The 26,555-nt window shown below is 37.1% G+C and overlaps 1 protein-coding gene across 1 annotated transcript in view; it reads right to left on the reverse strand.

Moving 5' to 3' along the window:
* SLC5A12 (solute carrier family 5 member 12) overlaps window positions 1-26,555 on the reverse strand; it is a 47,994-nt gene that overhangs the window by 2,422 nt on the left and 19,017 nt on the right. The window contains exons 7-14 of the mRNA XM_043580837.1: window positions 22,134-22,263; window positions 20,830-20,918; window positions 16,317-16,429; window positions 12,355-12,422; window positions 7,031-7,117; window positions 4,166-4,332; window positions 2,469-2,572; window positions 10-137 (exon numbers count right to left, since the gene is read on the reverse strand). Of these exons, the coding sequence (XP_043436772.1) occupies window positions 10-137; window positions 2,469-2,572; window positions 4,166-4,332; window positions 7,031-7,117; window positions 12,355-12,422; window positions 16,317-16,429; window positions 20,830-20,918; window positions 22,134-22,263 (886 nt within the window). The remainder of the gene's footprint in view (window positions 1-9; window positions 138-2,468; window positions 2,573-4,165; window positions 4,333-7,030; window positions 7,118-12,354; window positions 12,423-16,316; window positions 16,430-20,829; window positions 20,919-22,133; window positions 22,264-26,555) is intronic.

Below are 26,555 nucleotides of genomic sequence, written 5' to 3' on the forward strand. Positions count from 1 at the left end.
TCAGCTTACCTGCTCAGTCCCACTGTCATGCTGAACACCACACCAGCACAGTCTTTTGTATTTCTTAGACCAAAAGCAAAATAAATTGCAAACCGGTCTAATTAGCAGTGGTTGAATATCCTTGCCACTTTGATAACCTATTAATGAAAGGACAGATGGATTAGGTGATTGCACATTTCTAGGTCTTCTATAAAGATTTAAGTATTGTATGCTTACTAAGTAGGTCACTTCTTAGTATAAGAGTGAAAATAGGCCTGACTGGTTAATAGACAGATTGGTAACTGCTCAAAGTGAGTAGGAGGATAGATTTTTAAATATCCAAAAACTGTCAGGTCAGGCAAATTCACAGCTATAGGGTTAAACAGAGACACCATACTTATTTTAAAGATGGATTATGGAAAACTCTATTCTTACCCTTTGTAGGTCAACAGAGGGGATAGCAGGAATCATAATTTCTTCCTTTAGGAGAACTCTTGGTTTTTCACTCAAATCAGATATATTAGAAGCCATCAGAGTCAATATTTGTAAAATTAAAAAGATTATGTTTACCGTTTCTTCTTCCTTCCACCCCAGTATCCTGAATAAGCAATACTCTGACATTCCCTTCAGCAAGTCTAGACTTTCCTGACACCTTCTTTGCAATCTTTAAAACACACCTGTCCAACATCCCATTCCTTCAAATCCTGCTGTGGAATAAGTCAAATTGATATTTGAACCAAGCTTTAAAGGATGACAATATTTCCTGCCTAGAACTTTTGCAAATTTTGGTATCATGATAATTATTCACAAATACCCAATCTCATTCAATGGTAGTCATTAATTCAGCAGCCAATTTAGTCTAAATGTCCCTAAATGGGGTAGCAGAGTGATGGTTACAACCTTGATCCCATTCCTCCTCTGTTCCAGACACTGTGCCAGTCTATAAGCTTTTTTTCTCAAATTTATTTCTAGAGATAAACAAAATGTAGATTCCTAAAGCTTCAAATTGAAGTTTAAGTGATATATTCCCCGGCATTATGTCACTCTGTCAGAAGACATTCAAACAAATAAATTGTACTCCTCTTGATAATAGTATTTGCTTATTAGTGAATGCCTTCTATGTACTAGGCATATTTTATGTAGACTAAAAAATATATCTAATCTTTATAAAATAGATATTGTGATTCTCCTTTCATAAGTAAGGAAATAATAAATTTTTCTATGGTTTAGTAAATGACAAAACAAGAAATTAAACATATGTGATCTTAAAGCCTGAAACACTCCATTTTCCTTAGTGTATGTGTATGAGTGGGCAGTGAAAAAGAGAATCATATAACTTCAAACTTCTAGCCAAGGGCAGCCTGAATAAGAAATATTTAATCCTGAACCCAACTATTCCCAGGGTTTCAAGCAGAGAAAACTTTTGTCTCTTAATGTACCACAAAAGTATCAAAGAGTTCTCAAATAAGATAGATACTTTATGTCTAAGGGAAGAAGCTGAGCCTTACTAAGAAAAAAGAGTTCTATACTTCACATGGATTTTTTGTTTGTTTCAAGTTTTTGTTTAAATTCTAGTTAGTTAATATATAGTGTAACATTGGTTTTACTTCATATGGATTTAAATTTAGTTCTATTCTTGGTTGTGGGGGAAGGCTTTGGGAGATAGTAAACAAAAAGCCAAAATTTAGGACTGCAGTTCTCATGGATAAGAAGGTTACAAATGAAAATAGAACTCAAGTGTGAGGCTCTATATTTGCCCTCAATCAAGAGCATGTATAATCCGTTTAATGAGCAAGACTTTAGGAAACAGGCACTGAAAAACATCGTCCCCTTCTGGTGGAAACCACTTTTGTCAACAGAAACTACAAGGCTATAACAGCATAATTAATGAGAAAGGAGAAGCTCAAAAGGGATGAGACCATTTCCTGTGGATGAAGAGGTTTCCCCCTGGGGAAAATAAGAGTTTGCGCTTGAAATGTCACCAGTTGTAAAGCAACTTTGAGTGAATTTGAGAAAGACCTCCATCTAGTATGTTAGTTAAGGCTCACCCGTGAGATAGGAGGTGGTTATGAGAGAAACTCCAGTCTCTTACTGAGATGAAGGAGGAAAGAACTCTTAATATTTAACCTTTCCTACTGATTGTTACATTACAAAGGATTTTCTTACTGCTTTACTACTGATTGTTATATTACAAAGGATTTCTTACTGCTTCTGGGGGCCATGTGTTGAAGCACCATTTCTTTTTCCTGTAATGTATGGGGAACGTTTTAAAATAGATGTTATATATACATATATTAATAATCAATATATATGATAATCAGGAGAATGCTTTTGCGTATGAGCTTCAAGAGAGTAAGCATAATTTTGGGAAGAAGGGTTTCTTGCAGTGGATCCAAAATCACACCAGTAAGACATCCTTCTAGCCCACCAATGCATGAGGCTAGCCCATGTCTTCCTTGGCCCCAAAGAGAAGAATCCATGTAACCAACCTGTTATGAAGCTGATGATTATCCCAGCAGCAATGCATCCTAAGCAGCCCACTGCACTGTAGTAAAGGTAGGAGAGTGAATACCAGGTGTCAGCGATTGCAGGTCTGTGGATGACAACAGCATGTGTCAACAGTTCCATGAGTTCCGATGTTATGATCCACAATGACTTAGAGGACTACTGAAGGTTCATTGCAGGGCCTGGCATTTCTCAAAATTCCAACACTTTAATTTTTTGCCATTTGGTTATTTTCTTAAAGAATCAATTGTAGACTAACTGGGCTCTATATTGCACTCAATCCAGCTCACCCTTGCATTATAAGTATAGTAATGTATGCACTAAGTTATAAGAAGTACAATGAGGACTGTGCTTTCCATTTCTTTTGTATTATGCACTCTTTAGACATTTATTAAGCCAAGATTTAGTGCCAAGAATTGTGGCAGATATTGGAGATAAGAAGATGAGTGAGCTGCAAAGTCTACATATAGGAGCTAACGGACAATCATAAAGTGGAAGGGTAGCACCTCGAATTAGGAACAAAGAATTCTGTGAGCATTTGAAAAGAGTATCAAACCCAGGCTTGTGTGTGAGACAATACCTGAACTTGTTTTTAAAGACTAGTTAGTAGCTATTCAAGGAAGGAAGGTAGCTAGGGCCAGGATCTAGCACTCCAAAAAAAGAGGATAGAAGAAGCACAGGCAGGAGGGAGGGAATATGGTGGACCTAGGAACTATAATAGGTTATTATGTGTTTGTAAGAGTTATGGAAAGGAATGCTTCTAAACTAAATGAAATGCAGAAGCAAATGGAAGCAAGATAATGGAGTGCTCATAGACTATGTAGGCAGGACCACATACTAAGGAGCACAGTCCTAGGATGTGGCTCTACCTACTTCATCCCAGTGCAGCCCATAATAGTTTTTCCACCTGATAGAGTTACGGAGCTATCCAAAATTCTTAGATTTGTTTCTATAAACAATGAGAGTGTGAGAAAGTGCATTTATTAAAGTCAGGTACAGTGGTACAGGCTGTATTTATCCTTTCTCACTTAATCCTCTCAAAGCACAAGCAAAGTAAATATTATTTCCCTCATTTTTCTTTCAAAGTCTCTTGAGAATTCATGAAGTAACAAGTTATTAACTTATGCAGAGACAGAGTGGATAAATGATAAAACCCACATCCAAACCTAGGCATTTCTGATTTCAAAGGCCATGATGTTCTCCCTATACCATGTTATCTCCTGCATTTTGGTGTCTTAAATTACCTATTCCTGAGAGAAATAGAAGATAAATCCTTTGTTAGGCCCCATTTAGTTTGATCTAGAAGCTGCAAGTTCACAGCAGTGCTCCCAACCCTGTGTCCACAACCATTCTACTCAGGTCCTTTACTCTTTCAAGGGCACGAACCTTGATCTTCATACCCACCCATCTATTCCCCCCCCCCCCCGACACACACACACACTACTTTTCTTATTTTGAACTCATAATTCCAATTAATTCTTTTGCTGAGTTCACTCTTGTGAACCTGGGATGCAGAGGAATGGATATTCAGAATATTCAACACCCCTTCATGGCACTGCCCAGAAGGACTCTCACAGGAAAGCAAGACCGGTCTCATCAGACTTATCCCTGGAGAATGCCTCTTCCTCAAACCTGGTTACCCACTGCCTGGGATTGAACATCATCTTTAAGTTCCACATACCGGCTGGATAGCTCTGTAGGTTGTGATAGTGTCACATTTGATGGGACACACTGGTCTGTTGATAAAGGCAAGGGCCATGTCTTGGAGTCTGGTGCAGGGTAGATAAAAGCCCCAATGGCCACCCAAAATGACAAGGTGATTCCAGTCAGAAGGCCACCCAGTGCACCCTTGATGAAGGAAAAGAAAACGTTAGTGAGAGATTTGACAAAGCTGTTGAAAGAAAAAAGAGATGAGGAGTCCATGCCTCAGAGATTCTTACTGACCACCCTAAGTCTTGGCCACATGTGCTGGAAACAGCACACCCAAACTGCTTTTCTTCCAACTCCCACAATGCAGTCTTATTTAGGAGTAACGTTCCTTAAATGAAAACACAGGGGAGTGCTTTAATGGTTACGATTTTTAGATTTCTAGCAGGAACTTTTTTTTCCCTCCGTTTAGCTTGTTCTTACCATTTAATCCGTCAAGAGACATACAACATGATGACTATAGTTAACCTCCCTGTCTGGTATATATAGAAATTGTTAAGAGAGTACATCCTAAGAATTCTCATCACAAGGAAAAAAATATTTTTTTTGTCCATATGCGATGATGCAATGTAATTATTTCACAAATATGTAAGTCAATTCACTATTCTGTACTTCTTATATTTATACAGTGCCATATATCAATTATATTTCAAAACTTGTGGAAAAGCCTATTAAGACCTCAGTTCCTGGTAGAAGAATTTCAGAAGCCTGGGAAAACCTCAGAAAATGGAGACAATGTCATTTTTCATTGACAGCCACTATAAGCTATTATATAGAAATTCTTTCTCCCATATCTCTTTCCAAGTGATTCTAGCAGAGTCCCTGACTTACAAGCTTGGAGCTTTTTGTTTGGGTCTAAATATTAGCAAGCATATTTACTAGCCTTGTCATTTAAGGGTTATGCTTCTTGATAGATAAACAGTGAAAATCAATGAGTGACAGAGTCATTTCTCCTATAAAGGAGAAAGAGCAGTCTAGCAGTGATCAGGGCCACTGGAAAATAAAATCTGAATCCTACCAGCCTCCATTAGATAGTTGAGCCTTCTATGTGAGAGAGAATAAGTTGGTAGTTTCTCTATTTATTCAGGGAAAGACTTTTTGATAACAGGACCAGAATGTTTTCTTCATTATTGTTTGGGGAAACTAAAGCAATGTGTGTGACTTGAATACTTATGCCTTGGTCTAGACCAGAAGTCTACAAAGTTCTATTACAAATAGCCAGTTAGTAAATATTTTAGACTTTGTGGGCCATCCAATGTCTGTCACAACTGCTCAGTTTCTGCCCAATAGTACAAAAACGGACATACACATTATGTAAACAAAAGGGAGTGGTTATAACAGATAAAATTATTTTTGGGCACTGAAATGTGAATTTCATATATTTATGGGTCATGAAATTTTTTTCTTCTTTTAATTTTTTTCCAATAATTTAAAAATGTGAAAACCATTTTAAGCTTGCAGGCCATACCAAAATCTGGATGCCGGTTAGATTTGGCTTGAGGGATGTAGTTTGCTGACCCCTGGCCTAACAGTGAAGAGTGGATGGATTTCAACAAGAAGTTCTACCCTCAGAGATTTGTGGTAGCTGTCTAGAAAGCCATGCTGAAAGGGTTCTGGGGCTTCATCCCTATTTTGTGGAGAGAGCCATGATTGGTTAGTAGGATCAGCCATGGCCAATGATGGGGGGAGGTGACCCAAATTTGTAATGTTTACCCCCCTCTACCTAGAGCAAGGTGGTTTTCTGGGCTAAATGGAAGAACCACAGTTCACTAACATAGATTACAAGTTAATGTGTAGAATGACTAAGATATTCTGTAGCTCATTATTAGTTTTTTCATGGTCATATTGCCTTCCCTCATACTATCTCTCCAAAACATACCTATCCTTGTCAACCTCAATATCAGAAAAGTAAATTAAAACAAATAAGACTGTAAGGGAAACACTACAAATTCCCAAATGCTCCCTGCCTATCCATGCTCTTTGCCTATGTCCATAAGATTTATCTAGAATAGAGGCCAAGAAGGGTCAGATAGCTACAGTCACCTAATTAGACATATCATGTGACTCAGGCTTCATTGAGCATCCTAAAGTATATTTAAAAATATGCAGAGTCAGGTTTTTTGTAGTCTAAGGACTCTAAAAAATATATGCATATAAGCGTATGAATGGCAACAAGTGAAAAGATAATTTTGCTACATTGAGAAAATTATGATTTTTAAACTGTTTTAAAGAGTATTATATTATTTTTTCAAATAAATGTTCATTTTGATGTATATTTACTATAAAGTGATCCAACCAACATTTACTTAATATACAATTAGCTTGTAAACCAGCAAAACCAAGAACATCTACCTATCAGATACACCAGGTTTGTTTACTCTCTTCTTAAATTTGTTAATTAAGTTAGTTAAATTTGTTATAATTCTAAGTAAAATGGAGGAAAAAAAAGAAATTTACAAAGCTTTTTTTTTAGGTTTTCAAAGTTGTCTTTAACCTAAATTATTCCCAAATTCAATATATCTTTTACATTTCATTATATGCACCCTAAGTGTAGGGAGAACATTTCAAACCCTAGAGTCAACTTTGATGTCATGACATCCAGTACTTCATGTGCTCCTTTTACTTTCCTTGTTTTCAGCTTCTTAAAAGGCTTCACTGAAGTCAGAGAAAGGAGGGCTTGGTTTCCGTTTAGTTCCACCATGGAAAAAAAAGCCACCATTTTTTTTTTTTCCCAGCCCAGAGAGATGGCCTTTCCAAAGAGAAGTGAGAAAAGAGAGAAGTTGTCTGGGCTTCATGAAGTTTTAGCTGGGAATCATGGAAAGACATGCAGGAGGCTTACCTTCCAGTTCACAAAAGGGAACAGGATTCCCAGAGAGAACAGACCCAGCATTGGTCCCCCGCACATGCCGTGGATGCTGAGGGCAGCCTGTGGAGCAAGACAGATCTCAAAAACTTGCCCACTCCCCTGAATCCACGGCCACCTGGGATCACTCTCTCTCTCAGACCCAGGATAAAATTTAGCCCTAGTCCTGCTGGTACCACTCATTACTTGCATGCTTTCTGGAAGTCATTTCTCCCTTCTGGGCTCAATGATAAGCATTGTATAAAATAATAAAAATACATACATTTGTGTGTGTGTGTGTGTGTATACATACACACAGGTAATTTGGATTTGATAGAAGTAGTTTTCCCTTAAGGTGGTCTCATTGATTTGTATACATTTTCTATCTTGTCAAAAAAAAAAACACTTTCTTTTTATAAGGTACCACATAAATGTATTTATACCTTATGTTTCATGCCTTACACAACTGATCACCTATTCTAATCTTGTTTTAACAATTCTATCATTTTGATAATAATACATTACCCCACTCCCACCATCCCACCCAGATGTTGAACATTAAGTTGGGACATGGTGGGGAGGCCACTGGACATTCCATAGCTCCGTATCTCATATCCCATTTTCAAGGGCTCCATTTTCTTTGGAGATTGAGGGAGTTTGACAAATGCATTTCCATATGTCTTAGACTCTAAGTTATTGAGCCCACTGACTTGGCAAGGGGCTTTCATTAAACTAATCTGCTATTGGCCTGTAGCTTTGTGCCATGGTCTTCCAAGAGTCTTGGACATACACTCATTGATCTGCATGCAAGTGAACAAGCATGGGAGAGTGCCAGCATGTGTGAAAATGTGTACGTACATGCACACACACACACACACACACACACAGCTATCCTGCAGTGCAGCCTTTCTTTTTCTTTCTTTTTTTTAATTAAAATTTTTTTAATGTTTATTTTTGAGAGACAGAGCACAAGCAGGAGAGGGGCAGAGAGAGAGGGAGACACAGAATCCGAAGCAGGCTCCAGGCTCTGAGCTGTCAGCACAGAGCCCAATATGGGACTCGAACTCACAAACCGTGAGATCATGACCTGAGTCGAAGTCGGACGCTTAACTGACTGAGCCACCCAGGCATTCCTTTTTCTCTTTCAATGCATCGGTAGGGCTCTTAGGTCAACAGCTGAGATTAAGATGCTCTATAAAGATACTATGTGTATCTTAATGTTTGTCAGGCACCGCCTATGTATCAGGTAGTTAAGATGACACTCCAGAATAATGACTTCATTTCATCTTCACAATTACCCTGTTCAGTAGATATCACTAACTGAATTTTATAGATGAGAAAACTGCACTGACAGAAAACATATTAAAGATATAATTTCATTTAGCAAATGGGAGAAGTAAGATTTAAAAGATTTAAGCTAGCTTTTTTGGCCATAAAACCCACCTTTTCTCTCCTAAAGGCAGTCTACAGAAAAAAAATGTCAAGAACACAGACTCTCATAATGGCTCATTTTGTTTAAGGGAAAAAATGTTCCTGAAAGATTCCATCACTAATAGAATATTTGGATTCTAACTTTGATCCTGCCCCTCATAACTCTAATTTGTGAACGTTCTGTTATTAATTCAGATACATTCTATTTCAGAGTGTTTTTTTTATGAAAGGTAGATAGAACCAAGAGGCCATCAAATCCCCTCCAGCTGTAATGTGAATTCTTTTCTCTAGAAAGATGAGGTGCAATGCATTGTTATGTTTGTTTTTCCAGTTTAATTTTTTATGAAGTCAATGCCACAGATAGATCTTTGACAAGATAGAGGCAGAGAAGATTAAAGTCGATATTCTTCCCCAAAGTCAATACTTAATTTAATATTCTTGACATTTCCTTTGCTGATTGATAACATGAATTCATAATTGCCCTGGTTGGTGAATTTGGAAGATAGTTTACTAGCTATTAAATAAGAGAATCAATAAGTTAGGAAAGGTGTTTATCCCTTCTAGTGGAGGAAAATACATTAACAATCTCATAAAGTCATCAGCCAATATGCTTCTGTATAAAAAGTTCATCACATGATAAAAAGAAAAAAAAATCCAAGAGTTTCTGGCTTTTGAAGATATGCATTTCTATAACCTATAGTACTAAACTAATCTTAATTTTTATCTTTGTTTTTGTTGTTGTTCTTAAGCAGGTTCAATTGGGGGAAGACTTAAATCTCACCCAATAGCTTTCTCCTCAGTGGGCAAATCTCACATAAATTGCTCCTGCAAACTGGGGGTGATGAATAAAAGGATGTGCTTTGGGCTGGGGGTTGCCTCACTGTGCCTTATCTTTCTCATTTCAAGTGGGAATCCATGCCTGCTTCCTGGATTTTGCTGTGAGCATTCAACGTGTAATCTGAGGAAGGTCAGAATCATGACTAAGCACTCCACAGCACATAATGGGTACCCCCCAAATGCTATCTACTATTATTTTTTCCTTTCTCTTTTTCTTAAGTTTTAATTTTAATTCCACTTAGTTAACATACAGTGTTATATTAGTTTCAAGTGGTATCCACTATTATTACCTGCTTTAATTGTTCTTACCTACCCTGTTAGTGAGCTCTCTGGCTCCTGAGGCATGTCATTTGATTGTTGGACTGTTTGGAGACCTACGAGGCACTTTCTTAAGTGGAGATAAGAACATGCTTGGAACTCATTACAGCCCTTAGCAGAACTAGATGAGAGTCATTAAGATAGAAGCATAAGGGATAGAACGGCCTTTCCGAAAGTGAGCTCTGCAAATCACTAGTTAACATGTGACCTTTGCTGCTTTTACCTGCCCCCCCCCTGTTTCTGCCACCACCACCCCCTGTACCCTCTGCCTCCCTATATATGGTCTATGGTCACATTTTAAAGAAAACCTGGGGGTACCTGGCTGGCTTGGAAGAATGTTCAACTCTTGAGCTCAAGGTCATGAGTCTGAGCCCCCTGTTGGGTGTAGACATTACTTAAAAAAAACTTTAAAAAATAGGTTTCTTTATTTTAGGACTTCCTGGGGTGTTCAATGTGCTAATGTGGCTGTGGATTTCTGAGAGGGGCACGGAGTGTGCAGCATTTCCCAAATGTCCTTGACATTGGAAATTTGCTTTCTTAGAGCATTTCACAGAATGAAGGTCTCCAGAACACACTTTATAACGTCCTAAGTAAAAGGGCCTTTGCTGAAGAAGATTCAGGCTGCCCACTCCTAGCACCATCCACACACACACACCATGAGTATGGCATGCCTTTGTGAACATGAATTGAACCTGCCTCTATCCCTTATGTCTCTGAAACTTGGGCTTCAATCTTCCCATGTGTAAAACCTGAATAGGAATGTTGTCCCATTATGTTCAATCTAGCAAAGCTGTTTGGAAAATTAAATAGGGGAATTATAGTTGACTTTCTGCACCTGTTAAATCAGACGTATTTAGAGAAATGAGAGGGACACCCTATAAACAATATCTCTCCTAGGAAACAAGAGATCAGAGTTTGCATTTCTTGCCAACCAGCCTCTCCTCAACTGTGTGAACTGTGGGGCATACATTTTAAACAATCAAGAAAGTGGGCCAAGCATATCCATCTAAATAACGACAAGCAGATGAGAGCATCATTTACAACCATCCCTGCTTTATTGTGAGCTCTGTTTTAGACCAGTTTGTAGGTCTTTGTGTATTCTAGAGCCCTTCCTACCTCAATTGGAAATAAGATTAAAATGCAAACGATTTTGAAAAAGAACAATTTAGTGATTGAAATTCTTGCTAAATTCAACATGATGATACTTCCTTAATAGTAAATAATGTTTGGGTAAAAGGGAGAAAGCAGTGGGGCACAAGGCCTCAGAGCTGACTTCTACATGTGGTCCCTATGAATGCATGGAAGTAAACTGATAAGAGATGCTGCTGATGTCACTAAACCTACCAGTGCTGCTGTGTGAATGAGCAAATAACAAAGTGCTCTAAAAACTAGGAAGAGGTTATCAAGCATCTGTGATAAAACAGTAAGTACCTAGCTTACCAGAGGGGACACTGGGTTTCCAATCCTACAGCTTCTTATGTAGACAACTGAGCTATTGTATCCCTCAATCTCCCTGACTTACTCCCTGGATCTCAAAATAGAAAGAAAGGATTCTTCATAAGTAGTCATTAGAAGGATCAAGTCAGATGCACAGCTCTGCAAACTAAGATGTGTTCTGTAAAAATCAGTGATTGCTATTCACGCACCCTTATTCATTTCTTTGCTGAAGCAACATTTATTGAAAAGCTATGCTGTTCCAAGATAGTACAAAGGATGTTGAAATTATGCAAACATGGGGTCCCCAGGTGGCTTAGTCGGTTAAGTGCCCGACTCTTGACTTTGGCTCAGGTCATGAGCTCATGGTCATGGGATTGAGCCTTGAGTCAGGCTCCACAGTAGGCATGGAGCCTGCCTAGGATTCTTTCTCTCCCTCTCTCTCTCTGCCCCACTCCTGCTCATGCTCTCTTTCTTTCAAAATAAATAAATAAACAGTAAAAAAAGAAATTACACAAAAATACAAGGGGGATATAGAGGGCTGAAGTAGAATCTGAAGATGGGCTTATCTACTGTTGCTTCCAAGGTGGCTGATTTGCAAAGGGAAGAGGGGTGGCTCAGGAGACTTGGACCATAAACCTCGCTCAGACACTGACTAGCTGTGAAAACCTGAGCAAGATATTTTCACTCTTTTCTGTAATTATCTACAAAATGAAGATGCTGAACCATATTGTCCTCGGGACTCCTTACCTTCTTTTTATGGAAAGGGGAATTGGATGTACGAGAGGCAGTTCACCCTAGATAACAGAAAGAGGTGGGCTCATGGGCCAGCTCCCCACTCCTTACTTATGTGACTCTGGGACAATCACTTCTTCTCTATTTCTTAGTTTCTTCATCTGTAAAGTTAGTATATTAATCATACCACCCTGAGGGAAGGGATAAAGGTTAAATGTGGTACAACATTTGGGATTGTGTACCTAGAACACAGTAAATGCTCCATTTATAACAGTTGTTATTATTATTATTGTGATGATAATTATCATTACTGCTTTTATTTCAGGATCATACATGCTCAGATCTGGATTTTAAAAGGGCAGTGAACCATAATTGACTTCCATTACTAGCTTTTAAAAGTTTCCCCTTCTGAAAGCAATTTTGGTTGAAATTTTACATGCATATTTCATTCGGAACTGGTATCAGAGTCTCAGCATATGGCACTTGGAGGAATAGGCAAAACCTTAGCACAGAAAGTGGGCAAAAGTTGCTAGGAAATCAAAGGTGTCTTTTCTTGTTTTCATTACCTGCACAACACCTCCCATGAGAGATGCAGCCACGGCCATGGAGGTACACATCACGCCAAACAAGAGACCTGAAAGAAAGAAAGAAAACAAAACCCGTGACCATCATCCAAACTGGCTTTGAGGAATTTCTTGAGCTCCTGCCCAGGACTGTCTCTGAGGGAAGCCATTCTGGAAGGGAACTCGGTGAGAACTGTCCTTGCCACTCAGCCATCACAAGCCCCAAGAGGGTAAGGGGGGAGACTTTGTTCTCAGTCAGGCAAAATGAGCTGGAATCTGGCCTCCAGGTGTTTTCTCTCCAGGATTCAGGAAGAAAGTTACCATGTGGATGCAACATGAAAATGTGGAAAAGACACTGGTCTGGACTAATCCAGACCAAATTAGTGGGAAGAAATTCCGGTTTGACCACTCATCAAAAATCAGCTGAAGAAATCACTAACCTTTCTGGGATTCAGAGAGCTCTTCATTTTTAAGATGGCTAAAGTATCTATACATTTTACCTCACAGCGTTTGCAAATCTGGAATGTTTTTTCTAATGTTTTCCTTTAGTGCTTTATTCATGTCATCTTTATGGCCCTTTGTATATTGCATAATGATTATTTGTTTACATATCTATGTGGGAGACCTACCAGGGCCATCAGAGTACCTCTCCTTTGAAGCATCTCATGCAGGGCCTCAGTACCATGGGAGCTTGAGGAGTGAAGCAGCATATGGGTCTTACTAATCTTTTTAAGATGATGAGTTCTTTTAACCACCTTTTAAAAAACAACTGTTTTTATACATCTTTGTTTAAAGATCATCTTAAAATTACATTCAATTCCCATTATAACCCTTAAACTAAATAGGCGAGGGATAAAGAGACAAAGAGTTGGAGACATAGACCCAGACACAGTGACAGAAACGGACAGAAAATGATTTTGTTTATTCTGTTTGAAATGATCTCTCAGCCAAATATCTAGCTCAGTTCCCAACATGATTATTAATTCACTTTTATGGAGTACTGACCATATGTCAGGCACTTTACCAGTGCCAGTGCTATGAAGTCAGAATGTGATTCCTGCCCCAAAGATCTTACATTCTAGGAATGTGAGGAAGGGACTACACATAAATAATGCATCCAATAGTGTAGTGCCTGGTACATCGAAAGTACCATGAATTTTCTATTATTATTATTATTATTATTGTTATTTTATTTCAGGTTGAGTAAATGATATACATGATATTTAATATCAGGAACTCACTCTTAAAATGAAATCAGGCTAACAACTTTCAATGCAATCTTTTCCAACTTCTCAATAAGATAGAAAATAAGGAAGCTCACAACAACACTAGAAACCAAGTTTGATCAATAAAAACATTTTGGAATTCTAAAATTATTCTCATTATCTTTAAAGATGATAGACTGGACTGCAAAAAATTTAAGTTTTACTGTAAGATTGAATTTATATAATTACATAATAATTATAAAATATAAGGAGTGAAGCACAGTTACAGAATTAAAATCATTATTGTTAAGAAATTTGCTTTGTGGAGAGGAAAAGAACAAAATTACAAAATACGAGAAAAAGTAAAGCATACGGAAAACAAAAAATCCAAATTAGAAGAACATTTAAGAATAAGTAGATAAAACAATCGATATTTTCAGACACTTACTAGAAAACCAATTAGAATTTTAAGAACCAACAAGAGTTGGATAAATGACCAGATACAAAACAAAACAAATGAAAATTTGAAGGTATTCCACATTCATAATGAACAGTTTAGAAGACACTATGGAAAAAGCATCCCATTCATAATATCAATGAAAGAAGAAAAGAAGAAAAAGGGAAATGAGAAGAAGTGAGAGGAAGAGAAAAGCTGAAGGAGGAAGACATAAGTGTAATTAACATCCAGGGTAGAAAATATGATACCATTATAGAAAAATACTATTGCTAGGTAGAAAGCTTGCAAAGATGTCAATTCTTCCCCCAAATATTTTCAGATTTAATGCAATCCCATTGGGATAGAGGTGCAGCTCCATAATGTGCATTGAAGTATTTTAAAGTTAATATGAAGAATATATAAACATGTATTACCTAAAGTTTGTTTTTGTAGAAAAAAAAGGAAAGTTACAATTGAAAAATTTTTGAATTTTAAACTAAAAGAAAAGTGACAGGAGTTGCTCTAGCAGATATTTTAAGTAAAACACTATAAAGCTAGAGTATAAGACAAGATGGTATTGTCCTACAACTGGTAAATAACTTAATGAAAATAAGTATATGATATTCTTAAACAAATCCTTATAGATGAAAGAGTCTTATATTGTATATTATCATCACTGAAATATTAACAACCAGTGGATAATATTAGATTAATGATGCTGAGAAAATTGGCTGTATAAGAAAAAAATTTAGATCCTCATCATAAATCAAATAATTTGAATACATTCAATATGAAATACAAAATTATTGACAGTCTAGAGAAAAATAAGGAAATATTTAAGTAGGTTTTTAATGGGAACAAATTTGTAAGCATAAAGAAATGGATAAAATAGTAAAAGAAATGTTACATATATTTTAAAAACTATGTAATATAATTTCTTTACATCAAACATGTATTTAAAAAAATCTGAAGGACATTTTTCAATATACAAAGGTAACATTTCCTTTATACATGAAGAGATTTTACAGACAAAATTTCTAGTATCTCATCAACAAACAGAAAGCATAAATAATTTTTTCACAGAAATACAAATGGTTATTTATGATCTGACAAATGTTCAAATTCACTATAAATCAAAAAATATAAACTAAAACAAAAATGTGATGTTATTTTGCCCATGAAGTTGGCCAATTTTTGAAAATACTGATATCGAGTGCATAGAAAAATATGTCATTACTCACTGCTGCCACACATAAATATTAATTGGACCACGCTGGAAACATTTTTCATAATATATATCAAGAACTTCAGTGAATTTGTATTATTTGATTTGGTAATTTTCTATTGTATGTCTTTATTAAGGAAAAATTTATGTATGCCATTATAGATTAATGTATATGGGTAACATCACAATGTTACCAAAAATGAAAAAAGATTTTAAAAGGTAACAACATAAAAATAAAAAAGTAAGCCATTTTGTAGACTATTAAGAAAACATTAAAAAACCATGTTTTCAAATAATGCATACATGACACAAGAAAATGCTCACTATAGTATCCTAGAAAAAACAACGAAGAGCAAAAGTAGCTATAATTTTATTCAAAAAGTGCATATATTTTCTCCAATTACCTATATTTTCTATAATACGTGAATAATAATATAATTTGTTTATACCTAAGAAGAAATGTTTTGCAAAACTATAATTCAGCATGGTAAGTGCTACAGTGAGCGTAAACATAATATGCAATGTGTGATTAAGCAAAGAGCAATTATTCCTAGAAGTGAGTTTACCAGGAGTTTGGTAATAAAAAATTCTTTAGAAAAGAATTTGGCATAGTGTACAAACTTGTCAAATTACCATGTGGTACACCTGAAACTAATGCAATATTGTGTGTCAACTATACTAAAAAATTAAAATAAGTAAGTAAATGACAATTATAAATAATAAAAAAGAAAGAAAAGGAAAGAATTTGACTTTATTAGACCATGTGATTGGCTACAGTGAGCAAAATGTCTTCCCATGTAGAGGGACGGATATGATCAATACAAGGCATAATCGGGAGATGTTGAAGTGATCAATCTAGCGTGTAGGGGGAGTACAGAAGAGTGTCGAATATAAGGTTGGTGAAAGGTAAGCTAGCTGGTAATTCTCTCCCGTTACCCTCCTGGTATCTTTGGAAGTGTGAATTCATACGTGAAATTCCTCATACATCTCCCTGTGCCTTTGTGCCTGTAATGAGTGCTGAATAGCATGTGCAGGATTTTGACATGCACCACATGTACATTTCATGACATGGAGTAGAAGATCCACCGGCTGTACCTACATAAGCCTTTACTGATCCACGTGCTCAGCTTGTCGGAGAGACGGGGAAAACAACTCTTGACAAAATCCTCAAAGGTCACTGTTGCTAAGGCATTGATGCTTGCAGCCACAGTGCTACAGGGAGAGAAAAGCAAGAACACAGTCCAGGCTAAATAAAGCTGACCAGCCTGCCCCCTCTTTCATAGCAAATAGACAAGACAGGGCTCTAGAAACAAAAAACAGATGCAGACATGTCCTTATCCTGGGATTTCAGGGGAACAACGTGGCCTGCCTACTTGCTCTTCAAAACTGTTTCTGTGCTTAGTGCTCTCTGATTTCTTCTTCCAATGCCTACTAATGCCCCTGAACAAGACATTAAATGAGTTAGCAGGCGGTAATAGAGGTTGTGCATGAGTATGTATGTGTGTGTGTGTGTGTGTTTGCTTGGACTTGAGGCAGGAAATACTGACTGTCTTAATCCAGGAATAAGTACAATTTGCCATTCATTAATCATTCACTCATACCATTCATGCATCCATTTATGCATCTCTCCATTCTACATATTAGGCATATGGTGGCGAACCAGAAAAGCATACACCTTATACTCGGTGACATAGACATTCGATAACCAATTACACAATTGGTCCCAGTTGGTATGAAGGAAAATACCAACATGCTATGAAACTATGCCTTGCAGAGTCCTAAAGTGATATGAAGTTAGGGAACTCTTTCCTTAGGAAATGATGATTAAGATAGGCACTGAAAGTACCCATGCAAATTGGGGAAAAGATGTTCCAGAGCAAAGGGAAAATTACATTTAAATACCTCTAGATGGAAAACTTGTTGCATTCAACAACCTGAAGCCACCAGATTGAGTAGAATGCAATTTGTAAGGGAAAGAGGAGCAAAGGATAAGATGGGAAATGGGCAAAGACTAAAATCACATAAAGAATCTGATACTCCCTCTGATTTTCCACCCAGAGTCCACTCTTAGGACAGTAAAACTCACTTTGATGACAGGGGACCTGGAAATTGGGGTTTTCTTTGCAGAATAGCATGAAAGCTTATTTAATTCCTCATATGGAACAGCATCCTCCTTAAGGTTTTAGCAGAAGTAATCTCTCCATAGCATCCACTGCCAACTGTGTCCCTTTCTTAGAATTTTTGGTCTTGAGACCAAAAGAGCCAACCATTCTCTTATGGGGGAATTACCTTTTGACAAATATATGTTTTCCACTCTGGAGAGACTCAGCCTTAGAGTAAGAAGGAAAGATAAATAAGGAAAGCCCTTTAGAGAGGGGCAAAATAAAAGCTACAGTGTCACCCCTCCATGTGTTTGACTCTCTAGTGTTAATTTTTCCTGTCCTAAGTTTCCCTGAGATCTTAATCTCAACAGCACAGAATAATATCACTTTGTGTTCTTGATGCAAAAATCCTAAAAATAATATTAGTAAAAACAATTCAGTAGTACACTAAATTAGAATTACACACCGAAGCAAGTTAAAGTCATTATATAAATTCAAGGATGTTGCTGTTTTGGAAATCTGTCAACATTAATATGCCAAAAGTTAAAAAAAAAAGCCACTTCAAAAATGCCAATAATTTACTAATATTTAATATCTCTGATAAAAAAAATCCTAAAAGAATAAATATATGCATTTTGTTCTTTTTTATAATTTATTAACTTAAAATGAATATTCTTAAACGTTAATAATATCTCTCAAATTAAAACGTGATATCACATTTAATGGTAAAATCCAAGAGCCATTTCCTTTAAAGTCATAACAAATGTAAGAATTTCTGCTAATCTCAATTATTACCATTGTTCTCAATGCCCAAGTATATGAGAGTGAACATAGAAGTGTAACTTATTAAAAAAAGAAAAACGCAAAAGTATTTGCAAATATTATGATTTCTGTACAATCAAATCCCAAAGAATTAACTGAAAATAATCAGGGGAAAAAAATCTACATATCAAGGGAAATTCTGTAAAAAGAAAAACATTATGAATAACAGACATTAAATCATATCTTAAAGCATAGTGGTTAAAAGTATTAGTGTTTGCATCATTATAGATAAATAGACCAAAGAACTATAAAGAAAATCCAGAAAAAGTCCCAAATATATAGAAGAATGTAGGATATAATAAAAATAGCATTTAAAGTCACTGATGGAAAGACAGCTTATTTACCAAAAAGTAATGGGACAACTGGCTACTATCTTAGAAGGAAAATAAGTGTCGAGCTCCACTTCAGTTTTTATACCACACATATAGTCTAGATGATTTGAAGGTTTGTTATTTAATAAGACTATACATATACTAGAATGGTGTCTGGATAGTTAGTTATAATGATAGAATGGAAAAGCCTTTCTGAGAATAATATTAATCCAGAAACCATAATGTAAAAGAATTGGTCAATATAAATTAAAATCTCCATATACTCAGAAATAAAGCAAATATACAAACAACAAATGAAAAAACATGAGATATATGCCAAGAGGCTATTTTTCTTGTATGTAAAGAGGAAAACTTTAAAAAACTAACAAAGAACATAAACTGGCATGTTACAGAAAAAGAAATACAAATGGCCAATGAAAGTAGGGAAATGTAGCCAATCCCACTTATGGTCAACTAAATTCATATCCTAATTAGTTACCATTTTTCACCTATTTGTTTGGCAAGTTGAAAAGTTTGATAGCACCCAATATTGGTGGTAGTGTGAGAAAAGAGATGCTCTAGTATTTTCTTTTTAGAATATAAATTGTTGAGAATTTTTGCAGCTGAATTTAGCAATGTCCATGAGAAGGTTAAACTATTAAGTATTTGGACACAGTAATTCTACTTCTTGGAATGTAGCCTACATATATCCTTGCACAATTTCACAAAGATATACGTTGTAATACCTTATGGATTAAGTGTTTGTGTTCCCTCACAACTCATATGCTGAAGTCTAACCCCCAAGGTGATAGTATTTGGAGCCGGCGCCTTTAGGAACGATGAAGTCATGTCAGTGGAGCTCTTATAAATGGACTTAGTGACTTTACGAAAGAGATCCAAGAGAGCTCCCTTAACCCTTCTATCGTGTAAGGACACAACAAGAAAATGGTCATAAATGAGGCAGGAATTGAGCCCTTACCAGACACAAAATCTCCCAGGGCCTTGATCTTAGACTTCCTAGCCTTGGGAACTGTAAGAAATTGTTTTGTTTTGTTTTTTATAAACCACCTAGTGTATGGTATTCTGTTATAGCAGTCTGAGCAGACTAAGACATATTTGTTAGATATGTCTTACATTAAAGGATTGGTCAAATAAATCACAGATTTTAAAAAAGAATAGGGTACATCTACTGATGTGGAAAGATTTCTAAATTATATTACCTTAAATGAAACCATATATACAATATGATCCTTTTTTTTCATTCACTAAAAGGTATATATGTTCCCATAAGCAAAGAAATTTTCGGGTTCATTGACAAGAAATTATTAACAGCGGTTAACTCTGTGGGTTGAGACAAAGGATTTGAGGAATAAGATATAAAACTTTGACTTTGATCTTCTGCTATTGTTTGAATTTTGACTCTGACCATTTTACTCTCTAAAAATTGGCCTTTGACAAACCTTATCAATGATTATCTGCAACTAAGCTCCAGGAAGGGAAGTGAGGCTTTTCCAACCAGCTGAGTTCATAGAGCCAAAGGTCTGGCATAAAGGAAGGTAATGATACTACATTGATCTCAACACTGTTACCTCGACCCTTCAAGTTACCATCATCTCTCAACTGTGTCAAAGCAAATGCCTGTTACTGGTTCCCCACTTTCGCCACTCTTGCTTTATCACAGTCCCTGGCCCTGACAGAAGCCTGAGGCTTTAATTGTATGGCATCGCTCACTCTCTAGCTTCAAACCTTCTGAGAAAATTAGTAACGGGAAACTTCACTAAAATGAGGTCAGGAGGTTTCAGCAGGAGATCTCATGCCCTACCACTTGTGGTCAATTGCAGATCCATGAGGAAGACAGGGACTTGACCTTGCACTTGGATACTACTCTCTATTCCAGCTTGAGGAAGAGAAGCTTTCCCCTCAGCAACCACTTAGCCAATGAAAAGCTGCCACACTTTGAACTCCCAGTTCAAATGGTCTTTTAGTTCATAACAGCCCTCCCAACTTAGTCCTTTTCTCCTTAAAATAAAGCATACCACTCCTTTGTTCCCCAGACGTGCATAAAGCTTTGCCACTGCTTATTTGTCCTGGATTATAATTCTCTTTTATTTCCCAATAAGCCCCAATAAGCACATCTTTAGCTGGTAATATAATTGTCAGTTGTTTTTTAATGCTCCAAGCTACTTCATAAAGTTTTCTGAGTAAAGTTCTATACATTGTGTGAAGTAAAGCATTCAGCAAGCCAGCTGACACACAGTAAGTACTCAGTAAGTACTGGTGATTACTACCACCATCACCCTTGTCATCTCACGCCCTTGCCATCACCACTGTCATTATCATCAGCATCATCAGAGCAGGGTGTTGTCCATATACTAACCTCAGAGTTCCGCTGAAGGCACAAGCCACAAAGAGTCCAGGCAGTCCTGGCATTGTGAAAAATATCTCCATGACAAAGTACGGCATCAGCTTTGGAGGTAAAACAAGATAGAATTAGTGGTCTTATCAGCAGAGTCTGAAATGTGAGAATGTCTATTTTTAGCAAAAGAAGGTGGGAAAAAAAAGACAAAAAATAAATAAAAATAATACAGGAGTTTGCACAGACTAAGGTTGTTACATACTTGCAGTTGAGGTTATAATCAATCCAATTTCAGGGGACCTGAGGTCCAGCTCCAGCTGTAGGGAAGGAGGAAGGGCGGGAAGGGGCAGTGGATACTAGGAAAAAGGGTTGGATCAGCTTTAGAAAGTTCAGGAACTTGTTTTGTTTTTCTTATGTTTGCAATGTATGCCATTCCCTTATCTGTTTACCCTTAATGTTAGCAGTTAAACCCTAACAACAAATGCTTAAAACAGGTCTTCAGAGAATGTAGGTATTATGGTTCCACTCTGTAGCCAGATTTGTGAGAGGGGGACCCCCCCCCCCGCAGGACAGAGGGGACAGTGAAAAATACAGAGGGGAGGGAGGTGATCGTGCCTCCTGAGGATATCCTCCATAAATGGAGGGTTTTTTTAATGTTTATATATTTATTTGAAGAGAGAGAGAGAGAATGAGCAGGGGAGGGGCAGAGAGAGAGAGAGAGAGAGAGAGAATACCAAGCAGACTCCAGGCTCGACACAGAGCCCAAGCCCAACTTGGGGCTTGATCTCACTACTGCAAGATCATGGCCTGAGCCAAAATCTAGAGTTGGATGTTCAACTGAGCCACCGAGGTGCCCCATATAAATAAAGTTTTTGAAAGCACATTTCATGTAGTACATTGGGTTGATGGTGTTCAAGCTATGGTGAGAACACATGCGCAGAAGCATTATAGAAACAAGGGTCATATTGTTCAATCTGAGAATAAAGCATCTTTAATGAACCTTGAGACATATAGAAAAAAAGAATTTAAAGGCCACATGGACAACCAAAGCCATGGGTTCAAGCCTAACCTCCATGCTCCTCAGCCTTGTCCTGGCCCCTGGCCTTGTCTTCAAGGACAAGGTGAGATACCTTTTTACATGTCACTCCCCACTATTAGAACCTGGTGTGTATATCATCCAATAGGAAAGGAAAGAAATCAACTCTCTGGGGCTTAGGAAGTACCTTGAGATCCAGGTGGAAAAAGAGAAAGAACCCATATTACTCATTGATGGCCAGAACCACACTGATTTCAGCCATTTCCTCTGGCCCCAAGGGAACACATACCTGGTCTGGTGCTGAGATAATGCCAGAAGTCCAAGGGTCACAGTCTTTGAAGTGGGAGTACATGATTAAGCCAGAGAAGACAGCACATACCAGAATAATCCAGAGACCCAACAAGTTAAAATACAAGGCTCTAGAGAAGAACACATAGATCTATCAGTAGCCTCTATGCCATATTACAGGATAATGAAGACATCACCAAAAATTCAAGGTGAAAATTTTGGTGGCTTTTTGCTGTAAAATAAAATTCCACAGCTTTCAAGAACCATTACATTTTATACTTTTGCAATTTTTTTTTTGTTTGGGAATGTTACATTTTTAGAATGATTACAAAAATTGAATGAGGACTTTTGATGGCTTTTCTCTTGAAATAAGTTTTTCTGCATAGTCTCCATGTGTGGTATAAGATCTTGGATGAAATTTCATATACCAATCACTCATATTATGTAACTGCCAGTGACTTTCACCCCACTCAATTCATAAAACTGTCAAAAAGTAAACTTACATTTTAACATCTTTACTTCTAGGAGGATAATGAGATAAATGTAGAAGAAGACACATTTTGGAAATATTCACTATATTCATTCACTATCCGAATGAAATTTAAAGTTGATTTGTTTTTTCTTTTTAGAGAGAATAGAAAGTATACAAAGGCCAGGTCATTTTCCCCATATCTGGGGAGCGTTTCTTTATATTGTACAACACACAGGTATGCTTGATTCCAGTCTGAGTGCCTTGACAGTATGCTATGGCTATATTGTAGCCATTATTGATTTCTGAAAGTCAAATTATTACAAATTTTCTTTATCTCAAGGAAGATTTGAAGTGGACTGGACTTATATAAACAATCTCATTCTGGAGAGAGTTTCAAAGGGCCAGGAGAGCAACAGTGGGAAATTTCTTGGATCCAGTCAACGTTCAAAGGGAATCAGATACATCCACATTTAAATATAAGGAGGGGTGCCTGGGTGGCTCAGTCGGCTGAGCCTCTGACTTCAGCTTAGGTCATGATCTGATGGTTTGTGAGTTCGAGCCCCTCATCGGGCTCTATGCTGATGGCTTAATCCTGGAGCCTGCTTCTGATTCCGTGTCTCCCTCTCTCTCTGCCCCTTACCCACTCGCATTCTGTGTCTGTCTGTCTCAAAAATAAACATTAAAAAATTTTTGTAATTAGAAAAGATAAATATAAGGACACACACTAATTTCAAAGCCTCTTAACACCCATAATGTATAGGTATACCTAGCTTTCATAAAACACTTAAGTCAAACTATTCATTTATGAAGCAAATATGGTTAAATAATTATCTTGTTTGGAAGTTTCTATTTTATACTATTTACATTAGAAAAGGGACTTATCCCAGAAGTTAGTTCCTTGAGAGTACTCTAACAATGCTTGGTGTTGAGTTACAAGTTTATTTGTTTGTTTGTGTTTAGAGGGGTTGAGTTAAAGACAGCTGTTTGGGAATAGAAGTGACACATGAGGTGGCCAATACCTATTAACTGCATTTTTACATTCTTGCTTTCCTCCCTTCCAGACAACTGGATTCAAGCCTTTATTTAGGCCACCTCGAGAGAGGCCTCCCTGACCTTCTTTATTTGAAACAGTCACTTTCAGCTGTCTTATCTGTTTCCATTCCTTATACTATTTTACATCTTTATAGCATTTATGATAATCTAAAGTATATAATATATTTATTTGCTTATTATTGTTTTCTCCCATCCAAACAAACACAGTACTATAGAATAGTGCTGGCACATAGCATACATGAAATTATTTTTATTTGGGGTAATGAATAATTGAAGGAATTAATTAATTAATGGTAGAAATTGAGTACAATACGATTGTAGTCTTTACATCCTTATTTTTAAAAAAGAACATTGATCCCAGAGTCAGAAGACTTTATCCTTAATAGCCATCTGACCTTAGACAAGTTATATAACACCTTGAGGCGGTTAAATCATCTGTAAAATGAGTGTTAACACATCTGCTTTATTTCTATCATAGGACTAGTATAAGGATTGAATGAGTTACACTTTGTTAAAATAAATGTAGGCTCTATAGCCATATAGAGAACATTCACACATTATCCAAAACAATTTTAAAGCTTCACCAGTCAACTGTGGGAAATGAGAAACCAATGGTGAGACTGTATTAAATATTAAAGCCCTGTGTTGTGAATTTGTTTTTTATTAGAAACGGACTGTGATTCCTTAAAAGCTAATTCTCCTACTTGTAACTTAAGCGGCTCCACTGATTCATTCAAAACATATTTATCAGGCATCTCCATGTACAAGGTTGTTCTAGATACTGGGGCATAGCAGTGAACAACACAGAACCCACCCCCATGGAGATTACATTCTGGGATTAGAGACAGGTGATGATCACTGAAATGAAAGAAATGAATAAGATGCTTTTAGATGTGATAAGAGATTTGAGGAAAACAAACTAAGGCAGTAGGAATAGAACAAAAGTGACTCGTGTGTGTGTGTGTGTGTGTGTGTGTGTGTGCGTGTGTGTGTGCGTGTGTGCTTATCTTAGTCAGGAGATGGGATGGAGATGGGAAGGAACCTGAGAAGCTGCATCAGCCCCTACTACCCTCATAGCACTATTTAAGATCAGTAGTCTTGAAAGATAAACTGGAGTCTAGAGGAGGGGAAGTCAGTTTCCAAAGAGCACATCTAAAATGACACGGTGGGTGATACTATTTCTAAGCGCCAGAAAAATCGATTGGGCTTAAGATCAATCAAATCATCCTTTGTGAGTAATCAGCATTCCTGGCCATGAAATTATATCATAAACAAATGCCTGGTTTTAACCCATGGACACATTCAGTATGAACATTCTGGATCTATTTTCACCTACAAATGTTTCAGGATGTATTTTCCCAACTAGAAGAGCTTTTCTTAAACTCTGATGGAATGTTTTAACGGCTCCAGGCTGTCACATAATTGAACAGAAGCAGAGCATTTAATCAACAGTCTGCAGAGCCTCCTAGGTGAGAGCCGATGGGCAGCTGGCTCTGCGTGGCCTCCAGCTGACTCCGTGGTGAACCTCGAGCCTTCCACTGTGTGACAAACAAGAGGCCTCACCACATCCTCACTGCAGCCTTCCTTCCAGCTGCATGCACTTCAACTGTCCTGACCATTTGGACTGACTTTTCATTCCTGAACTGTATGAACTTAGTCAATTTGGATTCTCTCAGGGAAGTGTTTTCTAAAGAGAATTTTTATTTTTTCACCTTTCCTTATTCTCACAAAATTCATATCATAGCAGGGTGGCTGGGCTGGCCCAGTCAGATGAACATCTGACTCGATTTCGGCTCAGGTCATGATCTCAAGATTCGTGAGATCGAGCCCAGCATCAGGGAGCCTGTTTGGAATTCTCTCTCTTCCTCTCTCTCTGCTCCTCCTCTACTCTCTCTCTCTCAAAATAAATAAATAAACTTAAAAAAATCCCATCATAGCTCTGGTCCTTCCACAGAAGTGGGGGTGGGTGGAACCAGGAGTTGCAATGCTAAATGCTTAAGAAATCATGTACATTTTTTCTCCATGCGTATCTCTCCTTTTCTGACAGTTTTCATACCCATTAAATATTCATGCGAGAAATTCCAGACGCCAGGCAACTATTGTAAATGTAATTGTATTGACTTTTGTTTGATTTCAACTCACTAAATGAGGCTTAAAGATATGCAAATACAAACACATACTTGGGAGTGTGTGTGTATATGTATATGTCTGTGCCTACACATATACACATATCCTCCTTTGTATACAGACACACACAAATATGTGTATTTCTACATAAATATGTGTTTCCAGGTATGCATTTATACATACACACATGTAAGCATGGCCTTCTTGAAGCATCACTTTTCAAATAAGCGATAAATATTTAATAAGCACACAATATTATTCTTGACCTTGTGGGAAAAAACTTATGAAAAAGATACATTTCCTTATTTTCAGGTACTATCGTAGTAATAGGGAGAAATTAGGCATGTTCACAAGAAAAAATAATGTAACACAAACATAAGATTAAAAAAATCTAGATGTAACAGAGAATTATTATTTATTTCACCATAAGATCCTTCCCTGTAGAGATACAGTCAACTCCATTTTATTTATTTTATTTTTTTATTATATACAGAGAGGGTGTACAAGCAGGGGAGAGGGTCAGATAGAGCAAATCCCAAGCAGGCTTCATGCTCAGCACAGAGCCTGACACATGGCTTGACCCATGACCCTGGGTTCCTGAACTGCACTGAAATCAAGAGGTGAAATCTCAACTAACTGAACCACCCAGGCATCCCCAGTCAACTCCATTTTAAAACAGAATTTTAAATGAATTTTAATTTTATTTATTTTTTAAGTAGTTTCTATGCCCAACATGAACTCATGACCCCAAGATCCTCTACCTACCAAGCC

Source organism: Prionailurus bengalensis, chromosome D1 (genome assembly GCF_016509475.1).
Source record: "Prionailurus bengalensis isolate Pbe53 chromosome D1, Fcat_Pben_1.1_paternal_pri, whole genome shotgun sequence".
In the NCBI taxonomy this organism is placed as follows: domain Eukaryota; kingdom Metazoa; phylum Chordata; class Mammalia; order Carnivora; family Felidae; genus Prionailurus; species Prionailurus bengalensis.